General features: G+C 54.1%; 1 protein-coding gene across 2 annotated transcripts; it reads left to right on the top strand.

Moving 5' to 3' along the window:
• The first annotated feature begins 305 nt into the window (after window positions 1–305).
• MTCH1 (mitochondrial carrier 1) lies at window positions 306–19,884 on the top strand. Of its 2 annotated transcripts, none has more exons than XM_019985764.2 (12): window positions 306–641; window positions 4,491–4,575; window positions 7,534–7,640; window positions 8,040–8,117; window positions 8,418–8,475; window positions 8,782–8,833; window positions 10,278–10,337; window positions 12,788–12,881; window positions 14,880–14,927; window positions 15,111–15,178; window positions 15,402–15,477; window positions 19,051–19,884. In XM_019985764.2, the coding sequence occupies exons 1-12, from the start codon at window positions 321–323 to the stop codon at window positions 19,120–19,122; spliced, it is 1,119 nt and encodes a 372-aa protein (XP_019841323.2). In that variant the 5' UTR covers window positions 306–320; the 3' UTR covers window positions 19,123–19,884. The 2 variants fall into 2 exon arrangements, with proteins under 2 accessions (XP_019841323.2, XP_019841322.2); XM_019985763.2 differs by having other exon boundaries at window positions 12,788–12,932.
• Window positions 19,885–20,913: the final 1,029 nt, after the last annotated feature.

The raw sequence follows: 20,913 nt of genomic DNA, 5'->3' as shown, positions 1-20,913 counted from the left end.
AGCCCCGCCCCCGCCGCTCTGGGGGCGCGCCCAGGCCTGCTGCGGCCTTCGCAGTCTCCGAGGCCACGGCCCCGGCCGTCCGCGACCACTGACCCCCAGCCCACTGTTCGGCGCTGAGCTAGGGCCCAACCCCACCCGGTGTGTGTTTGGGGTAGGGGGGTCGGGGCCCACACCCAGCGCCAACAGCCACCGCGCCACACTCCTGCATGCCCCGCCACCATGAGTGGTGCGGGCAGGGCCCGCCCCCTGACGCATGACGCAGAGGAGGCGTGGCGCCCGCCCCGTCACGTGACGGGCGAGTGACCTCGCCGCCCCGCGCCATGGGGGCTTCGGACCCGGAAGTGGCGTCCTGGGCTCCCGGCGGTGCCGCGGGGATGGCGGGAGCCGGAGCTGGAGCCGGAGCTCGCGGCGGGGCGGCGGCGGGGGTCGAGGCCCGGGCTCGAGACCCGCCGCCCGCACACCGCGCGCACCCGCGCCACCCTCGGCCGGCGGCGCAGCCCTCGGCCCGCAGGATGGACGGTGCGTCCGGGGGCTTGGGCTCCGGGGACAACGCCCCGACCACCGAGGCTCTTTTCGTGGCGCTTGGTGCAGGAGTGACGGCGCTCAGCCACCCGCTGCTCTACGTGAAGCTGCTCATCCAGGTGTGGGGGCCAGGGGTGCCACAGGGAGATGGAGGGCTGATATGAAGGTGACCGGCCAGGGTCTGGAGGGGGATGGGGGCGGCGGGGGGTCGAAGGCGGTGGATTTGAGGAGGGGGGCGGAGAAGGCGGGGTGATGCGCAGGAGCGGGAGAAGACTAAAGCGGTGAGGGTTTTAGGGATGCAGTGGGCATAGTTTGGGGATGCAGGAGACGAGTGCAAAATGGTCAGCGACAAATTTGGGAGAAGATGGAAGGAATGAGGAATTTCGGGATACAGGGGAGGGGGCATTGGAACGAAGAGATAAGTTTAGGAAATGAAAGAACGGAGGCAATGGACTTGGAGGGGAGGGGCGGCATTTTGGGGTGAAAGAAGCAACAGAATTGGGGGAGGGGTGGGAAGTTTTTGGCGATAGGGTGGAGAGGAGGATTGGGGGCCAAGGCACAGTATTCAGAAGATGAACACTTGTTTAGGGTGAAGGAGAGCCAGAGCTCTGGATTTGATAGAGATGGATTTAAAGCGATTTAGGAGGATGGGGGGGGGGGCGGGACAAAGAACTGGGGTCATGGCCAAAAATTTAGGAAAGAAAGGGGGCATCAGCTTCTGGAAAGAAGAGGACACAGGATTCAGTGTTGATGGAATTTGGCGAAGGCGAAGGATTTAGCACAGGAAAGCTATCGGTTTACAGGAGATGGGGGCTCTGGATTTGATGGCGACGACAGATTTGATGGGAGGAGGGGACAGGATGACGTGCTTTGGAGGAGGGGAGCAGATAGGGAGACGCGGTGGGGGGAGGAGTAGTGGCGATCCGTCTGGAAAGGGGAGTGAGGCGGAGGCTTTGTGGGGGGTGAGGGGAGAGATGACGCATTTGCAGAACATTGAAGTCACGGTTGGGGGCCGGAGTGGTCTGGCCGTATTGGAATTGGCCAGAGGGGCCAGTTGGGAACACAAGGTTGGAGGGTATGTAGGGACTGACTTAGACTGAGGCCAAGGTAGGCTGTCCCTGCAGTCGAGGCTTGCAGGGGCACTGGGTGCATTTGGTCGAACCAGCAGTGCCTTTACAGATAAACTGGGCTGCTTGAGAAAGGGAGAGATGGAGCTGGAAGGGGGCGGGGTGCAGGGGTGGAGGGAGTGCCTTTGGCAAAATTAGGTGGGCGTGACCGAAAGGAGCGCAGCCTAGATGGGGTGGTTCAGGCCTGGACTGATATCTGAAGATTCAACCTAGAATTTTTAGCTAAGAAGCAGGAGGGGTTAAAAATTGAGATGGAAACCTAACCAAATCTTGAGGTTTGATTTGAGTTGAGGCAAAAGGGTATCAGATTTACTGTCCTGATAATGGACTGAGAGTGGGAGATACAGTTGGAAAGAGAGGGACTTGAGAATAGGAGTAATTGAAATCTGGAGTCTGAGGAACCCGGGCCAGTGGATTTTGGAGTGCAACAAGGAATATGACAAAGAATGAGGACATTCAGTCTTGGAAGTGACTGACAGGGTAAAGGTTGAGACTGGTGTCTGGTTGTGATTTGGGAGTAAGGGCTGCTTTTCTTATAAAAATTAAGGTTGTATTTGCACCAATAGAGATCACAAGTTTGGGAGAGAAACTGAGGCTTTGGAACCGGTGGTACCTGAGATGAGAAGCAAGGATGATGGAATGAGATTGGGCAAGAACTGCAACTTCAGGGTGGCCAATAGGAGTGTCTGTGGAGTGGAGGCTGCTGGGGTACGAGGAATTGGGCAGAGGTCTCCATGCGAAGGAAACTGGAAGTGGCTTCATCATTTGGACCTTTGTAGGAGAAGGTCCTCCCTTCTCTCTTGCAGGAGAAGAAGATTGAAATAAGGGTCACTAGGAAAAGCAGTTGAGGAATGAGAGCGAATGGGGAATGAAGGAGAACAGGGAATTAGGGAATGAGGGAGTCGAGAGGGTGAGACAGTCTGGACAGTGGGTGGTAAGGGTGAGTGAGCCCAGCTGGGATGACTGAGGTGGTCTGTCCTGTTTGAACGCAGCTGGTGCTGGGTGTAACATATCTGAGGGTGAAATCTTAAATGGATACAGCTTGGGAATTAGAGATAACATTTTGCAAAAAGGAAGATTCCAGTTTGGGGTTGGGTGGCAGGATTGGAGTGGCAGATTTGGGGGTTGTCCCAGAAAAATGAGTAACGGTAGAGAATCTGCCTGCAATGCGGGAGATCTTGGTTCAATCCCGGGTCGGGAAGGTCCCACACGCCTTGGGGCAACTAACCATGTGTGCCTCAGGTACCGAAGCCTGAGCGCCCTGGAGCCCATGCTCGGCAGCAATGAGAAGCCTGAGCACTGCTACTAACCCCCTCTCCCTGCAACTGGAGGAAGCCCGCTTGCAGCAGTGAAGACCCAAAAACTTTGAGAGGGAAGGGAATGGGGGTGAGATAGGATCAGCAGGCCTTCGATAACACAGGTGGAAGTTAAGAAAATAGACTCCACAGATTTGGGAGCTATGGGAATATGGATGAAGGGACTGAGCAGGTTTAAGGGTGAAATCAAATCAATGGGGCTCCCTAGTTGTGACTGGAGTGGATAAGGCAGCAAAAGGACAGTGGCTCAGACTTGGAGTTGAGGATATAAAGAAATACGGCCTGTATAAGAGAACAAAATCAGAACAAACCTAATCTCAGAACCTTCATGCTTTTAGCCCCTAAGGGGAAAGGTCTGGAAGGGGGAGGGTTCACTGCTTAGGTCACCTGGCCCAGCCCTTCCCTCCAGCTCCCCTGGGCTTGATTTTTTTCTTGTAAGAAGTTCTCCGTCCTGGAGGGAGTTTCTTAAGTCATAATCAGTAATCTGTCATGCGGCTCAGAATCCCATCTGCAGGGGACAGCCTCAACTTCCAGAAACAGTTGACTAAGGTGAAGAAGCAAAAACAAGGTCCGAAGAAGCTGGAAGCATGCGTAGTTCCACTGATAAGGCAGCACTTCCCAATCCTGCTGTTTTTACTTTCACATCCTAGCGGAGCTCCTCCGATTCATCTGGGCAGCTCTGAAGGTCCCCTGCCAGGGAGGAGCCCTCTCACACCCCACTGAGATGCTGGTCTCCTGGACACCTTGCCTCTAGCTGGGCAGCGGAGAATCCTCTCATTAATTGGCAGTATAACAAATGGCCTCACCCCTCAGGAGAACCCCTCTCCTCCTCACAGAGGGTGGGGTGGCTTGGTCCTTCACTCACCCATGGCTTTAGCAGACACCTTAATTATAATCATCATCTGTACAGCAGGAATTATAACCCTACAGAAATGAGGGGGTCATTCTGTCCCAGGGATGTGGGGTGACCAAGGTTAGGTCACTGGTGAGGGATTGTCTGAGCTGGCAATGTGCTCTGCTGGGGAGTGAGAGGGACGTATCTGTGACGTCTCCAGGGGGTGCAGGAGCCGTCTGAAGTTTGGGGCTGAGATCTGGGTGTGATGGGTTTTGGCGTTGCCACCTTGGGACTGAGACTGGAGTGACGTTTTTACCCTGGAGATGAGAATTAACTGAGATTTTTTCCCTGAGATAAGCATGGGGTTTGAAGTACCTGAACATGGGGTGAGGGGAGAGTCCCTGCACTGGAAATACCTGGAATTGGGAGGTCATAATGTTGGGGGATGGGCGGCTTGGATTGTGGTGACTGTGGTGTCTGGAACTGGAAGCTTCTATGCCTCGAGCGATTACATGATGCTGATAGTTAACAGACTGCGATGAAATTCCGGGTATGTTTTGATGGGGAAAGCGTCATCAGGAACAGCCCTGGACTCTGTGGGAGGAGAGTTCGAGGCCTGGGAAAGAGGAGAAGGGAGACCGAATCAGCAGGAGAATCTGACTCTGCCTCTGTGTTTTGTCGATTCTGAAGGTGGGCCATGAGCCGATGCCCCCCACCATTGGGACCAACGTGCTGGGGAGGAAGGTCCTCTACCTGCCGAGCTTCTTCACCTACGGTGAGTGTGCTCCTCAGACAGGAAAGCCCACACCCAGAGAGACATGAAAGAGGCGTCAAGCAGGGAGCAGGGAGCAGGCCCAGCTGGGCCCGGGGAACAAGGGGGGGCCGCATGGGGTACCCAGCGTCAGAACTGGTGTGGGAGTGGGGTCAGGGACAGAGGGGTGTTGGGGTGGGAGCCAGTGACCAGCACGGCTGTGGGACAGTTCCTCTGCCTGGGCTGCCCGCGGTCAGTGGGAGAGCAGATAGGTGGCCGAGAGAGGGCTGTCCGGGACAGGGGTTCCTGTCATCTCTGCCACCCCAGGCTGTGCCTGGGAGCGAGGGTGGCGGCGGTTTTCCTTTGTTTCCCTCCTGAGCAGTCTGGCTGTCCTGTTACCAGTTCTTTGGCCTTCCTGCTCCTCCAGCAGGAGACCTGTTGGGACCTCCTGGGTTCCTTTCCTCCCCTGTTCCCCAGGCAAGAGTGCCCTCTCATTCAAGCACCCCCATCCCCTGGGGTGGAACACTCAGGTGGGTCTCGGCTTCACCTCTGGCCCTGATGACCTGCTCGAGCTCAGGGCTGCTCTGGCCTTGCCCTCCTCGTCAGCTGCTGCCCACCCAGGCCCTTCATACAAGCACAGCAGCTCTGCCTGCCTGAGGGTCTCTCCATCGAGAAGCCCACCACGGTGGTTGGGGCTTGCCCGATGCCAGCAAAGCCCACCAGCTGCCCACACTGCTCATCCCCAGGCCCACAGCCGGCCAGGACCATTTCACATCTACCATCCCTGCCCGCCTCCTGAACTTCTTTAAACGTGCCTTTGCTCTCTCAGCTGGGCTGATCCCCACATGCTCCCTCCATCCTTGCTCGTCTTATCTGTGTAGTCAGTCCAGAACAGTCCTCTGAAAAGCTTTCCTTCTGCTAAATAACTTAGGCCCTTGCCCGCGCACCGCCCCCCCCCCCCACCTTTTTTCCACGTCACACACTCTTGGCAGAACCTCACGTCCCATTTCTCTTCCAGTTTGGCCACTTTATTGAGTACAGCATGGGCCAGGTGGAAGATGTTGTTTTGAGGGGAGAAGTCTGTTCATATTTGTTTCATTTAAAAATTGTCAGTGTCGGGGAGGAGGATGTCACAGGTTTAGGGAGCTCCCCTCACCCCCCCTGCAACTGGCACACAATGAAGCCAGTGTACACAGTGGACACTCGCCCTGCAGGAGGCTGGGTGGCGGGCTGCCAGCCCCATGCCACCGTCTCTCTGTACACGGCCGTGCCGGGCTCTAGGCCTAGAGAGACCGGGACCCAGACTGTCTCTGTTGATGTCCCACAGTCATTCTCGAAAGGACGCAGGGTGGAGGGTCTTGACAGTCATGTTATAGTGTCTTGTGAAGATGAGCCGAGTCCTGAGGTGTCCCCCGCCCCTTTTATATAAATGTGGTCTCAGTGCAGATGGTGGAAGCAGGTGCCTGGTGGGCATTTCTGGACACCATACCTGCTCTCGAGTTGGGGAGGGGGCCCAGCTGTCTGGCTGTCTAGACATTGTCCGGACAGGATCTCTTCCTCCCCATCATGGTGAAAAGTGTGGCTTTCTTCAGTCTTCTCCCAGAAAGGGCCTCCTGGCGAGGAGTTTTTTGGGGGACTACAGAGAAACCGTGGAGTGATGGAGCCCCCGGCCAGCCAGGGGGCCCATGGTGGCACAGAGGCTTCTCCAGGCGCTTCTGCCTGCCCTTCTCTGCCCTGGTTCATAATTCCGCTCTGAGATGGGGGGAGGTAGGCGTGCTCCCTCCTCTTCTTCTGGCTCGGAAACTGGGTGGAAATAGAAAGAGGCTAAGTGTCCTCTCTTTCTGGAACTCACGCTCAGGCTTTATCCCACCAGCTCTCCTTCCGGCTGCTTGGAGCTCCCTTCCCCCAAAACAAACCTTCCTTCTGCCTGTTCCCTCCGCTCTGAGGCATGGCATCCTCCCGGTGGCCCAGCCTCCCGTCTCCTCTTCCTCTCTTTCCAGCCCCACACCTGGCCCCGGAAGCCAAACCAGCAGGTACCAGGTGCCCTGGGGCCGGGAAAGCCAGTGGAGCTGCCACGCGGAATGGCTGCTGGCAGATGCGGGGAGGGGAGGACAGGCACCTTGCGGGTTCCCGCCACTGTGCGGAGCTGGAGAGCTGAGGTCAGGGCTTCGAGGGGCTCTGTGTGAGGGAACGTTCTGCTAGCTTCCAGGCACTCAGGTTTATAAAAATTTGTCTCGTCTTCTTTTTTGAACGTTGTCTAAAAGTTGATATTTAACTAAATAAAGCAACAAAACGTTAAGAGAGTATCCATTTAGAGGCTCATGAAAAGCAATGACTTAGATAGGGTCCAGCTTCCCTGACCACTTGTTTTTTCTGTAGAGTAGTTCATCAGTGCCTCTATTTTAGTTACTTCTCCACTGGTTTTTCCCCCCTGCCCCGCCATCCCCCGTGATTAATAAATGCCAGGAGGTGCCCGGTGGGGTCCTGGGTGCAGCACGTGACAAAGTGGGCATGCCCTTCTCCCTCTCGAGCCTTTCTCCCGGGACCCCTTCCTTTTCCTTTTCCCTCCCTTAGTTTGCAAACTTCACTGTTCCCTGGGACCAGTCTTTTTCCTTTTTTTCTCTTTTTCCAGAGGAAAACATTTTTCATCAGCAACAGAGTTGGTTCCTAGGTTGTAGCACTGAAGCTGCCGAGTTGAAAACCTGTCGCTCAATTAGCCAAGATTTTTCAAAGCTAAAAAAAAAACATGAACCTGTTTGTCAAAAAAAAAATGTTTTGAAGGTTTTGCAAAAGGAAATGGGCTAGAGAAGATAATTGGGAGTGGGGCCCAAGTGCTCCCAGGGTCGTGGCCAGTGCTCCCTCCCGTGACGGAATCCGGCAGGTACCGAGGGACAAGGCCGCGTCCGGTCTGGGTGTGAAATGTGACCCAGGAGTGGGTGCCCCGGGGCTGGGTGTGACGCTGCCCCGCCTGCTCTCCCGCAGCCAAGTACATCGTGCAGGTGGATGGGAAGATAGGGCTGTTCCGAGGCCTGAGCCCCCGGCTGATGTCCAACGCCCTCTCCACTGTGACCCGGGGCAGCATGAAGAAGGTGAGCCCGGGGCGAAGCCAGGACCGGCTGCCCGGCGCCCCCCGAGCTCCCGGTCCCCCTGCAGGCCACTACGGGCACCCGTCCTGCTTCTCAGTGCCCGGGTTGGTCGAGGTGCCCCCCCACCCCCACCACCATAACCAGACTCCAAGGCCAGGTGGTCCGGTGCTGAGTCCCCTCAATTGGAAACACTCCTGCCCTGCTGTGCACCCTGTGACACTCGATGGGGGCTTTCCCCGCCAGCTTCAGCCCTGGGGGGGTTTCCCATGCTGGGCCCCGCTAACGGACACGGCCAGGAAAAGCAGCCGGAGCCGCGTCCTGCCCTCTGCGTCCCCTCCCAGTTCCATCTCAGAGGCGCTCTCGCACTCTGCTTCTGAGCCACCTCTGCTCTTTGCACCTCAGGTTTTCCCTCCAGACGAGATCGAGCAGGTTTCCAACAAGGATGACATGAAGACTTCTCTGAGGAAGGTGGTGAAGGAGGTGGGTACCCGGCACTGGAGAAGAGCCTGATCATTATCTCTTACTGCCAAGTCAGGCCAGTCGATGAAGAGTCACAGTTGGGGCCCCCTGTGTGCTCATTGGGGGATGGAGGACAGGATTGTGCGTGGGTGAACCAGGGCCCGTCTGAGGTAGACTGATTGTGTGGGAGCCTCGGGATCCTGGTTTCTCCCCGTTAAGTGCTCGTCACTCCCCGTGAGTGTCAGAGGAGACAGGCCTGACGGGAGACAGGAGTGTTCCGGAGACAGGCCAGACTGAGTCCCCACCTCTGCTCTCTTACAGACCTCCTATGAGATGATGATGCAGTGTGTGTCGCGCATGCTGGCCCACCCCCTGCATGGTGAGCTGCCCGCTGGAGACTGCACCCCAGCCATGGGATGAGCCCTCGTGGATGGTAGACAGGGAGCAGTAGAGTGCCTGGGAAGTAGCGTTACTGGGATCGCTAGTGATGCTGGCGTCCTGTCCAGTCCAGCGGAGTTGGGGCTCTTCCCGGGCAGAAGAAATGGGACGTGATCACAGGGTGTCTCATGATCACAGGGATCCCAGAGGCTGCCTCCCCTCCTGGGCTTGGACACAGGCCCCGCGGCCGGGGAGTTGTGGTCTTTGGCCATTGTGTCACCTGCGTGTGTGTTTCCTTTCTCCTCAGTCATCTCAATGCGCTGTATGGTCCAGTTTGTAGGACGGGAGGCCAAGTACAGGTGGGTAATGCTTCTCAGGATGGGCAGGAGGGCCCTGTCACTACTCAGAGTCTGCCAGGACAGGCCAGGCTGGGATCAGCTCCCGCCCCATTTCTGCCATTTCTAGCAGCTTCAGAGGAGTGGGCTAGTGACTTCCGTAGTCTGAGTCCAGGGCATCTTCTCCCTCGCTCATCTAGGGTGTCCCTGGATGAGCTTGGGCACCTTGCAGAGGGGTGGGTGGATTGGAGTCCTCTTGATTAGGGGTCCCACCGGGGCTCCCTCCTGACCCCTGAGTCATATCCTGACCCTTCCTCCAGCTGTCGAAGGAGCGGGCTTATAGTTGGTTCCCTCCTCTGTTAAGCTGCCATCCAACCTGTGGGCTCAGGGCTTGTCCCTCCCATTGTTTACCTGCCATGCCCGGCACCGAGCTGGGTGCTCTGGGGTCATCGGTGTGTTGACCCCGCCCTTCCCTGGGGCACTTGTGCCCTCTCTCCCCTCTGGGTGCAGGACAGGAGGGGGTCCTGGAGACACAGGGCAGGAGTCATGCGCTTGTCTCCCTTCCTCTCAGCTTCTCATTTCCTGGGTTCGGTGGTTTCCTGTAGCTGTCCTTGGGGCCACTGCCCCAGGAAGCTTGGCTGCCATGGTGCCTCCTTTTGAGTTCGATAGTGGGAAATTGGCCCGTTCCCCCAGTGAGCTCAGAACCCAGTGGGCCGAGTCACAGTCCTGAGAAGCAGGGTAGTGGGGCCTGGCAGGGCTCTGGCTCCCACCGCCTTTCACCTAGGCCACCCCAGCCCTCAGCTTTGCAGAGCCTCCCTGCATTGTCCAGGCCCCAGAGGTTGCAGTTGAGCCTCCTTTGCATTTCACACCTAAGACGTCCCAGCCTGCCCTCTGATGGCTAAGAGGCTGCAGCGGGCGGGGCATATGTTCCCAGCTCCCTGCTGGGATAGGCCAGGTGTCTGTCTTTTTCCAGGCTGGGCGATCTGGGCGGTCTGCTGCAGGGCCTTCTGCTGCGGGGCCCTCTATTCCGTCCCTGCCCTCTGGGAAGGAGCCTCTCTCCACTCGCCTCCTCTCTCTCTCTGTCAGGCATGCAGGCTCCAGAAGGTTGTTCAGCCAGAGCTGAGCACAAAAGCCTGCCAGAAGGAGGGTCCGTCGCCTTGTAGCAGCCCAGGCCGGAAGGTTCATTCCTACATTCCAGATCCACACAAGATAGCCATAGAGAACTGGGGTTCTGCCCCCGGTGGGGTGGGTTTCCTGAGTCTCAGTGAACTGTGTCAGTGCCCCCCTCATCCCCAAACAAGGGCTGTGACTGTCTCCACTTGGCTTCTGCCCGGTGACAGAGGATGTCCCCTCCCCGTCCCAACCAGGGCCGGACAGCTCTGAGCAGGGGTGGGGGGCTCCCCTCCCCACCCGGGTGCGGGCTTCTTGCAGGCGCCCAGTGACCTTGTGTTCCCCGTGTTCTCCACAGCGGCGTGTTGAGCTCCATTGGGAAGATTTTCAAAGAAGAGGGCCTGCTGGGATTCTTCGTGTACGTGAGTTTTATACTCCCCGTAACTGTCACGGAGCAGGGTCTACTAACAGGCGCGTTCTCAACCCTCAGGCCGCGACTGCTAGCCTCAGACTAACCGCTGCACCTCGGCTTGGCCCGTAGAGCTCCATAGCACGTGCGCTGCGGACTGGCAGAACCAGAGCTGCCCAGCCCCCTCCACGCCACGGCTCGCCCAGCAGTGGTACTGTCCGTCCAGCACACCGGGCGTGCAGGGACCATCCCCCCACTCCAATCCCACTGCCTCCGTCCTTTCGCTCCAGGGCTGGGGAGCGGGCACAAGGCTGGCCTTCAGGAGGTCTTCAGCTCGTCCATCGTCCTTGGTTTCACTGCAGAAAAACAGCTGGAAGTCTGTGACTTAGGCTGAAGGTCAAGCCCCGGGCAGCTCGTAAGCTGACTCCAGCTGATAAATCCTGTTTGACAAAGTAGTTCTTCACATTCAACATTTGGGTTTCCCAGGTGGTGCTAGTGGTAAAGATCCAGTCTCCTGTCTGCCAGTGCAGGAGACGTAAGAGACACAGGTTCGATCCCTGGGTCGGGAAGATCCCCTGGAGAAGGAAATGGCAACCCACTCTAATATTTTTGCCTGGGAAATCCCATGGACAGCAGAGCCTGGTGAGCCATATATAGTCCATGGGGTTGCAAAGAATCAGATACAACTGAAGTGATTTAACATTTAATATTTAGAATGCTTCGCATTACACTCCTTGTTTCTGGCTTCTCTTCAAAAGTTAAGACCTGGCCGTTCTGGGCCTGCGTTTCTGCAGAGCAGCTGTCAGCAGGGCACGCCATCTCCTGAGGGTCCCAGACCCTCCACCCAACCCAAGGTGGGGTGTCTTTACACCCACCTTGCTCCACCTGTAAAGAAAACTTGCACTGTATAAAAAGACTGTAAACCACAACAGAACCCAAAAGCCAGGCCTTACAAATATTTTTGTTTTGCTTTTTTTAGGTCTAGACACTGACATACATGATGTCGTGAGCATAGTGTGCTAGACCTGGGGCTCTGTGTTAACTCACTTTGAGGTGCCACAGTCGGCCAGGTGTTCTGCATGTAGGTGTGTGTGCGTGTGTATGTGGTTCTCAGTAGGAGGTGAATTTGCCACAGGGGTCATAAGTAATGTCAGGAGACATCTTTTGGTTGTCACAGCTGGGATCTAGTGGGTAGAGACCAGGGATGTCGCTAAACATCTTGAAATGCAGAGGTCAGCTCCCATGACAAAGAATTTACTCAGCCCTAAAGGTCGACAGTGCCAAGGTTGACAAACTTTGATTTATATACACACACTTATTCAAACGTACGTTCGTGTCTGTGTATATCTATACGTGTGTGTGTGTGTGTGTGTGAATAAATATTTGCTTGTGTGACTAGTACTTCAGACCTTAAAACACTGCATATCATCGCCTCTGGTATTTTTCACTCTCACTGTATATATACATTCTATTCTGATGTGTGAATAGGACTCCCACACAACAGCTGCTTACCCATTGGATTCTTTTTTCTTTTGCATATTTGTAGAACATGATCTGTGTGCTCAGAAATCGCTGAGTGTATATGTGAAAAGTCAGTCTGAACACAGATGGAACCAACAGGATTGGAAATTGCATTCAAGAAGGTTCATTTTATTAATGTCCCTCATATCATATTAATAGGTGTGTTATATATTTTTTTTAACTTTTCAGATATTTTGAAATACTTTTTCAAATTCAAAAATCCTAATTCTGCGTCCTCTCCCGAAGATACAGCCATCCTCCTGAAACTCTTTCCACATGTCTTCATATCTAAACAAGCAAATAAACACATTTTTTAAAAAAAAGAAAAAGACCACAAGGATCACACAGGACCCACTGATACCAATCTGGCTTTTCGCCCTCAGCACTGTATCTTAGGAAAACTTCATCTTACTGTGTAGAGATGTTTATTCTAAAGGCCATCACTTGAAAAGGCAGCCCTCCTTACTGAAGCTTGTATGGAGTGTCTTTGGTGGAACATTCCAGGGATGAAGACAGACGCCCTGAGCTAAGTTTTGTGAGCGTTGATTAGGTAAATAGGCAAAAGGAAAAATGCCAGAGTGTAGGTACTCTTTCCTTATCTGCATTTGAAAATCCCAGATTTTGCAACATTCATCTTAAGGCCCAGCTTCTGTAGTTTGAAAACCACTTATGAGATCATAGGCTTAACTTGTGCTCTCAGATGTGGCTTGTAGCATACACTCCACCACCCCACACCCTGTGAAGAAAGGAACACTGCCTTCCTGGTGTGGATAGCTGCTGGCCCACGTGGCCCCTGCAGCCTTCCTTCCTGAGGTGGTGCTGGTAGATAACGCTGAAGTTTAGAGCTTGGAATATCCTTGCCTGCTTCCTGGGTGTGGAGCCCCCAGGAATCGCTCCCTTCCCTCTCCTGCTTATCTCTGCTCACCTTGTTTTTTTAGCGGCTTAATCCCTCACCTCCTGGGCGATGTGGTTTTCTTGTGGGGCTGTAACCTGCTGGCCCACTTCATCAATGCCTACCTGGTGGATGACAGCGTGAGTGACACCCCAGGGGGGCTGGGGAACGACCAGAATCCAGGTTCCCAGGTTGGTTGGAACAAGGACTTGTCCATCTTTCCATGTACTGCTGATGCCCAGGGTCTGGGGCAGACTTGAGGACTCTGGGATTCTGAGCAGTGGGCCCTGGGGGCTGGAGAGGGTCCTTGGTGGGTAGGGGTCTGAGCAGAAGACCTCTGATGGTCCCTGGGTGAACTTTGTCTCCGAGGAGATGAGATCGCTAACAAGACCTAGAGGGGTTTATGGGATGCCCATCCTTGGGCAGCTTCGCTGGTAACGTGGATACGGACTTTATCCAAGGCTGGTTTGAGACAGTGACCCAACTAGGGGTCCCTTGTAAGGCAGGAGATAGACCAGCTCATGGTAACGCTTCAGCTCTCACTTAGTGTTGTAGGCTTGTTCAGGCCCTTTTGTGAACAGTGACGTTTGATCCTGACAGCACCCCAGTTGTGAAAGGAGCAGAGTCAGGGTGACACTGTGTTTTACAGACATGAGCCCCAGAGATTGAAGGGCTGTCCTGAGGCCCTTGGCTGTGAGTCGACAGTGCTGGGACTAGGTCTCCCTCCCTGGGCCCAGCTGAGGGTGCTTCAGTCAGCTAGGCCATGCACCATGCAGGCGCACCCCGCTCTTGTTAGCAGGAGTCTCCACAGCTAGGTGTGCACAGACCTCTCAGCTGGTTGGGTCAGGCACGGGGAAGCCTTGATCCTTCTAAAAGGCACTGGTTAAGAAAGCTGGGGACTTAGTTTGACTAGTTCTGCCTGAACCAAGATACGAGTTGGAGGGCTGTGATGAGCTGGGGCTCCTGGTAGCCAGACATCCCAACAGCAGGGATCGCCCACTCTAGGAGGGTTGATGAGGGCCTGGGGACTTGTCTCCCAGAATCGCCTTGTTGGGGGTGGGGGGCTCATTGTCTTGTGTCTGTGTCTGGGCCCCAGAACAGCAGTTCCAGGGTGAGGGTGGTCTGGGAAAGAGTCCATGGTGAGGAGTGCCTCAGAGCTCCCAGCTGAGGCAGAGGGAAACGGACCATTTGAAGTGGATAAGTGGAGTCTTCCTGGCCTTTTAACGTAAGCAAATACAAGTTGCAGCAATTAGAGTAGCACACCCACGGCCCTGCCCTCGCTCCAGGGTGTTGGGAGTGGGTGAGCTGCTGCCGTCACACACAGCAAGCTTGGGACAGCTGGGGTGTTGATGGGGGTCGTCCCACAGCTGACGGCTTCCTCCAGTCCAGGTGGGCAGGTGTTTGACCAGGGGCTGCTGCACTTACCCTCAGACAGCAGCAGTCAGCACTTCACTGAAAGTACTTTTCGAGTGCTTCAGGCTAAGGTGAGGCTGCCGCTCAAGCAGAGGGCCCAGTAGACCTCCGCCCAGGGTTGCAGGGTGTCCATCTGGTGGGGCGGCCCCACAGGAGGCTGAGGGATGGGTCATCACCCTTCCTGTTTTGGGGCTGTTTTGTGGGTAAAGTTGAATTTAGGAGTTGGGCCTGAAGGGAGTGAGAGTTTGGTGAGGTGGGGGGCAGAAAACCCAGCGGTGCCCCTCACCTTTCACTGCAGGACCCAGGATTCTGTCTGGGCGGTTCACATGGGCACCTGGTTTTCCACTCAGTAAGCGCTTATGTGTGCCGAGCCCTGGGCACTGATCAAAGGCCAAGTCCTCAGGACTTGCAGAGGCTGCAGCCCAGAAGTCCACCTTCCTTCCCTTCACCGCTCACCACCCACGGTGGGGTCACAGAAGCCCTTTCAGTCAGGATATCCCAGTTCTGCCCCCCAGATGATTGCGGCTCTGACTCACAGGCTGCAAGAGCTGCTGGCAGGCCCTGAAAGTGGGCTCTTCATGTGCGGAGGAGCTGAGTGCTAGCGGGGTGCAAGGCCAGTGTGGATGGCAAGGTGAAGGGGGCCACAGAGCAGGCAGTGAGGACGGGACCTGTGCATCAGAAGTCTGCTTCCCGAGCCAAACCCATCTCCCTTTGTGTCTCTCCAGTTCAGCCAGGCGCTGGCCATCCGGAGCTACACCAAATTTGTGATGGGGGTAAGTCGGGCCCTGCATGGCCCTTTCCACGGTGCTGGGGGCCTGGGTGGGGCCTAGGAGGCCAGCTCCGGTGGTGGCTGAAGGCAGGCCTTAGTGAAGGCTACTGGCACAGGGTGTCCCTGCCCCCTGAACTCCGGCCAGGGCTGCGGTGGGTGGGGTCACTGACCCTCGGGTCTCCTGCAGATCGCGGTGAGCATGCTGACCTACCCCTTCCTGCTGGTCGGCGATCTCATGGCTGTGAACAACTGCGGGTAGGTGTGTGCCCCTCCCCCAGGCACCCTGCCAGGGCTGCTGGGGGGACCTGGCTGAGCCCCTCCCAGCCGCTCTGTGTGGCCTCAGCCCACCTGGCATGCCAGCTTCCTCTGGGATTCATCATACCCCTTTGGGAGGAATATGTGGGTCAGTATATGGGTGGTGGCAGCTTTAGCTCCTCCCACTGTCTTCTGGGTCTGACACGCTCTTCTTCCCGGGCAGGCTGCAGGCTGGGCTCCCTCCTTACTCCCCAGTGTTCAAATCCTGGATCCACTGCTGGAAGTACCTGAGTGTGCAGGTAAGTGTGCACTCCAGGGAGTTTTCTCCTCATTTCTCCATAACATTGATTGGAGAGAAAAGATTTTTGTACACCCTTCATGGAAAGTTAAGGGCTTGTCATAGAATCCAAGGCTTTTATAAGTAAATTTTACTGTATCTAGAAGGGGTTTGAGGTGCTTAGATCTGAATTTCCTTAAGAATTAAACATCAGATCAGATCAGATCAGTCGCTCAGTCGTGTCTGACTCTTTGTGACCCCATGAATCGCAGCATGCCAGGCCTCCCTGTCCATCAACTCCTGGAGTTCACTCAGACTCAGGTCCATCCAGTCAGTGATGCCATCCAGACGTCTCATCCTCTGTTGTCCCTTCTCCTCCTGCCCCCAATCCCTCCCAGCATCAGAGTCTTTTCCAGTGAGTTAACTATTCACATGAGGTGGCCAAAGTACTGCAGTTTCAGCTTTAGCATCATTCCTTCCAAAGAAATCCCAGGGCTGATCTCCTTCAGAATGGACTGGTTGGATCTCCTTGCAGTCCAAGGGATTCTCAAGAGTCTTCTCCAACACCACAGTTCGAAAGCATCAATTCTTCGGTGCTCAGCCTTCTTCACAGTCCAACTCTCACATCCATACATGACCACAGGAAAAACCATAGCCTTGACTAGATGAACCTTTGTTGGCAAAGTAATGTCTCTGCTTTTGAACATGCTATCTAGGTTGGTCATAACTTTCCTTCCAAGGAGTAAGCGTCTTTTAATTTCATGGCTGCAATCACCATCTGTAGTGATTTTGGAGCCCAAAAAAATAAAGTCTGACACTGTTTCCACTGTTTCCCCATCTATTTCCCATGAAGTGGTGGGACCAGATGCCATGATCTTCGTTTTCTGCATATTGAGCTTTAAGCCAACTTTTTCACTCTCCTCTTTCACTTTCATCAAGAGGCTTTTGAGTTCGTCTTCACTTTCTGCCATAAGGGTGGTGTCATCTGCATATCTGAGGTTATTGATATTTCTCCCGACAATCTTGATTCCAGCTTGTGTTTCTTCCAGTCCAGCGTTTCTCATGATGTACTCTGCATATAAGTTAAACAAACAGGGTGACAATATACAGCCTTGATGAACTCCTTTTCCTATTTGGAACCAGTCTGTTGTTCCATGTCCAGTTCTAACTCTTGCTTCCTGACCTGCATACACATTTCTCAAGAGGCAGATCAGGTGGTCTGGTATTCCCATCTCTTTCAGAATTGTCCACAGTTTATTGTGATCCGCACAGTCAAAGGCTTTGGTATAGTCAATAAAGCAGAAATAGATGTTTTTCTGGAACTCTCTTGCTTTTTCGATGATCCAGCGGATGTTGGCAATTTGATCTCTGGTTCCTCTGCCTTTTCTAAAACCAGCTTGAACATCAGGAAGTTCACGGTTCACATATTGCTGAAGCCTGGCTTGGAGAATTTTGAGCATTAGTTTACTAGTGTGTGAGATGAGTGCAATTGTGCAGTAGTTTAAGCATTCTTTGGCATTGCTGTTGTTTGGGATTAAAATGAAAAATGACTTTTTCCAGTCCTGTGGCCACTGCTGAGTTTTCCAAATTTGCTGGCATATTGAGTGCAGCACTTTCACAGCAGCATCTTTCAGGTTTTGGAATAACTCAACTGGAATTCCATCACCTCCACTAGCTTTGTTCATAGTGATGCTTTCTAAGGCCCACTTGACTTCACATTCCAGGATGTCTGGCTCTAGGTCAGTGATCACACCATCGTGATTATCTGGGTCGTGAAGATCTTTTTTGTATAGTTCTTCTGTGTATTCTTGTCATCTCTTCTTAATATCTTCTGCTTCTGTTAGGTCCATACCATTTCTGTCCTGTATTGAGCTCATCTTTGCATGAAATGTTCTTTGGTATCTCTGATTTTCTTGAAGAGATCCCTAGTCTTTCCCATTCTGTTGTTTTCCTCTATTTCTTTGCATTGATCGCTGAAGAAGGCTTTCTTATCTCTTCTTGCTATTCTTTGGAACTCTGCATTCACATGTTTGTATCTTTCCTTTTCTCCTTTGCTTTTTGCTTCTCTTTTTTTCACAGCTATTTGTAAGGCCTCCCCAGACAGCCATTTTGCTTTTTTGCATTTCTTTTCCATGGGGATGGTCTTGATCCCTGTCTCCTATACAGTGTCACGAACCTCATTCCATAGTTCATCAGGCACTCTATCTGTCAGATCTAGGCCCTTAAATCTATTTCTCACTTCCACTGTATAATCATAAGGGATTTGATTTAGGTCATACCTGAATGGTCTAGTGGTTTTCCCTACTTTCTTCTATTTAAGTCTGAATTTGGCAATAAGGAGTTCATGGTCTGAGCCACAGTCAGCTCCTGGTCTTGTTTTTGCTGACGGTATAGAGCTTCTCCATGTTTGGCTGCAAAGAATATAATCAATCTGATTTTAGTGTTGACCATCTGGTGATGTCCATGTATAGAGTCTTCTCTTATGTTGTTGGAAGAGGGTGTTTGTTATGACCAGTGCATTTTCTTGGCAAAACTCTATTAGTCTTTGCCCTGCTTCATTCCGTATTCCAAGGCCAAATTTGCCTGTTACTCCAGGTGTTTCTTGACTTCCTACTTTTGCATTACAGTCCCCTATAATGAAAAGGACATCTTTTTTGGGTGTTAGTTCTAAAAGGTCTTGTAGGTCTTCATAGAACCGTTCAACTTCAGCTTCTTCAGCGTTACTGGTTGGGGCATAGACTTGGATTACTGCGGGCAGGAATCCCTCAGAAGAAATGGAGTGGCCATCATGGTCAACAAAAGACTCCGAAATGCAGTACTTGGATGCAATCTCAAACATCAGACTAGGTCATTTCTTCACCTCTTAAAGACTCAGAACGAATATGGGCGAGCCCACGGGGTAGGTGGTGAAGCCCAAGAACTCCTTATAACCTTGAGTAATCTGGGCTGAAGACAAACCCGGCCTGTTGGAGGCTGGCCCCTCCTTCCCGCAGGACGCCCCAGGTGCCCAGGAGAGCCTGAGCTTGGCGCTGGGCCACATGGTGAGCTTGGTGAGAGTGCCAGTCTTGAAGTTTTTGTGTTGCCCAGGCACACTCCTCCTGGCTGGAGTTCTGGGTCCAAGGTCCAGGTGGCTGGCCCAGGGCAGATCCTTGGCTTCCCTGGCCTTGGTTGGCCTCAGTAGGATGAGGCAGGGGCCTGGGCAGGAGGAAGCAGCACACTGACTGGCCTCCGGCTGGAGAAAAGGATGGTGGATGGGAGGAAAGCAGGGAGGCGTGAGACAGACGCAGGCCTTCCGCAACTCAGGTGGTTCCTCATGCATCGCGGCCTGTGTATGGGAGGAGCTCTAGGCCCCTTGGCTCTGATGCCAGAGAGCAGCGGGTGTCCTCCTCAGGAGCCCCATCAACACTGGACACTCTGTGCTGCAGCGCAGAGCAGATCCTGACATTGCCCCGAGGAGTGCAAACCCAGACCGGCTGCCTCCAACCCCAGGGGCTCACAGCTCCCGGCCCTTTGTTGGTCACATGCTGGCCCGGCTCTGTGGGTTGAGGAGCCTGGCCTCCCCTCTCAACTGACCTGACTGCTCTTTCCAATCCAGGGCCAGCTCTTCCGAGGCTCCAGCCTGCTTTTCCGCCGGGTGTCATCAGGATCGTGCTTTGCCCTGGAGTAATCTGAATCACCTAAAACCAACCAACCAACCAACCGCGCTGTCTCAGCCTGGCCACCGCGGGTGAGGCCTGATCATCTCGGGGCACCTGTCAGACAACCACCCCAGCGTCACCTAGATGTGCTCTAGCAGGGCTGGGCTTCAGTTTCCGTGTTTCCCATGTGTCTGTCCAGAAGCAGGGGCGGGGTGGGGGTGAGGCTGCGTCCAGTGGGCTGGGCATTGTTGGACCCGGGGAAGGTGGGGTGGGGCTGGGGAATGGGGGCCCGATCCACTTTGCAGATTTCCCGAGTCGGCCTCGTGCAGGGGTCTTGTGGAGGCCCACGCTGGAGGGGTACAGGCTCCTGAGGTCGGGTGGCACTGCCCCACTCACACCCCTCAAGTCAGCCCCAGCTCTCATCCTGCAGCTCAGCTGGGAGCTTCGCGCTCTTGCTTTGTAAATAGGGTGTGATCCCCTTTCAGGAGGCTGCCGTCACGTCACGGCCTTGGCTAGGAGGCTGTCTTCGTTTTTCTCAACACTACTTGTCTGATTAAGGCAGCACCTTCTAAATGGGAAATCATGTGTCTGCTCAGAATGTGTTCCCCTCCCTGTCAATTTAAAGGCTCGTCGGTTTAATGGTGATGCCTCACGTGCAGGAAATGGTTATCTGTGCAATTGTGAACACCCAGATGTTAGGCAGATCAGCGTCTCTAGTCGTATCCAGTTTAAAGTTCCTAATAAGATCTGACCCTTTGTCCCGCAAATAAATGCATCGGTGGTGATTTGGAGCTTTGTGGAGAGTGTCTTATTTTCATGAGCTTAACTGTCTGCAAGGAGAAGGCAATGGCAACCCCACTCCAGTACTCTTGCCTGGAAAATCCCATGAGCTGAGGAGCCTGGTAGGCTGCAGTCCATGGGGTCGCTAAGAGCCAGACATAACTGAGTGACTTCACTTTGACTTTTCACTTTAATGCATTGGAGAAGGAAATGGCAACCCACTCCAGTGTTTTTGCCTGGAGAATCCCAGGGACAGGGGAGCCTGGTGGGCTGCCGTCCATGGGATCGCACAGAGTCGGACACAACTGAAGCGACTTAGCAGCAGCAGCAGCAACTGTCTGCAGGGTGTTTCTCAATCCTTTGTGGTTGTATGAGAAGTGAAGTGAAAGTTGTGTCCAGCTCTATGCAACCCCATGGACTATACAGTCTGTGGAATTCTCCAGGCCAGAATACTAATGTGGGTAGCCGTTCCCTTCTCCAGGGGATCTTCCCAACCCAGGAATTGAACCCAGGTCTCCCACATTGCAGGCAGATTCTTTACCAGCTGAGCCACAAGGGAAGCCCAGTTGTGTGAGAAGGGGCTGTAAAGTGACAGGGCTGGGGGCAGCCCAGCCTGGGCATGGGAAGGGCCTGGGCTTGGCGTAGATCAGTGGGCGGGGGCAGGGGGAGGGTGGAGGCTCAGGTCGCTGGGTGGTTTTCTGAATTAGGCCGAGATGCCAGTTCACAGAGCAACAGCTAGTGCACAGGCCTCTTCCCAGGGAGACAGGCCCTCGAAAAAGTCCTCCCAGCTTCAGAAAATGTTCCATGCAAAAGTCCAGCTGTCCTCAGCACTGTTTGCAGATGATATTGTCGGATTTTACCAAGTTGGTTGGGGTAGCAGTCATGTGGGTACAGCAGAAGGGGTAGGCAGCCCAGCTGCAGCACCGAGCTTGGCCTTCTCTAGAAAAGGCAAAGCTCCCTCCATTTACTTCTGCCGAACACCAGGGCCTATAAACAGGCAAAACTTACAGATGGAACATGCTTGTCCCTGGAGACTGTAG

This window comes from Bos indicus, chromosome 23, assembly GCF_029378745.1.
Source record: "Bos indicus isolate NIAB-ARS_2022 breed Sahiwal x Tharparkar chromosome 23, NIAB-ARS_B.indTharparkar_mat_pri_1.0, whole genome shotgun sequence".
Lineage (NCBI taxonomy): Eukaryota > Metazoa > Chordata > Mammalia > Artiodactyla > Bovidae > Bos > Bos indicus.
The sequence above is the reverse complement of the archived record's forward strand: the minus strand, read 5'-3'. Positions and strand labels throughout refer to the sequence as shown.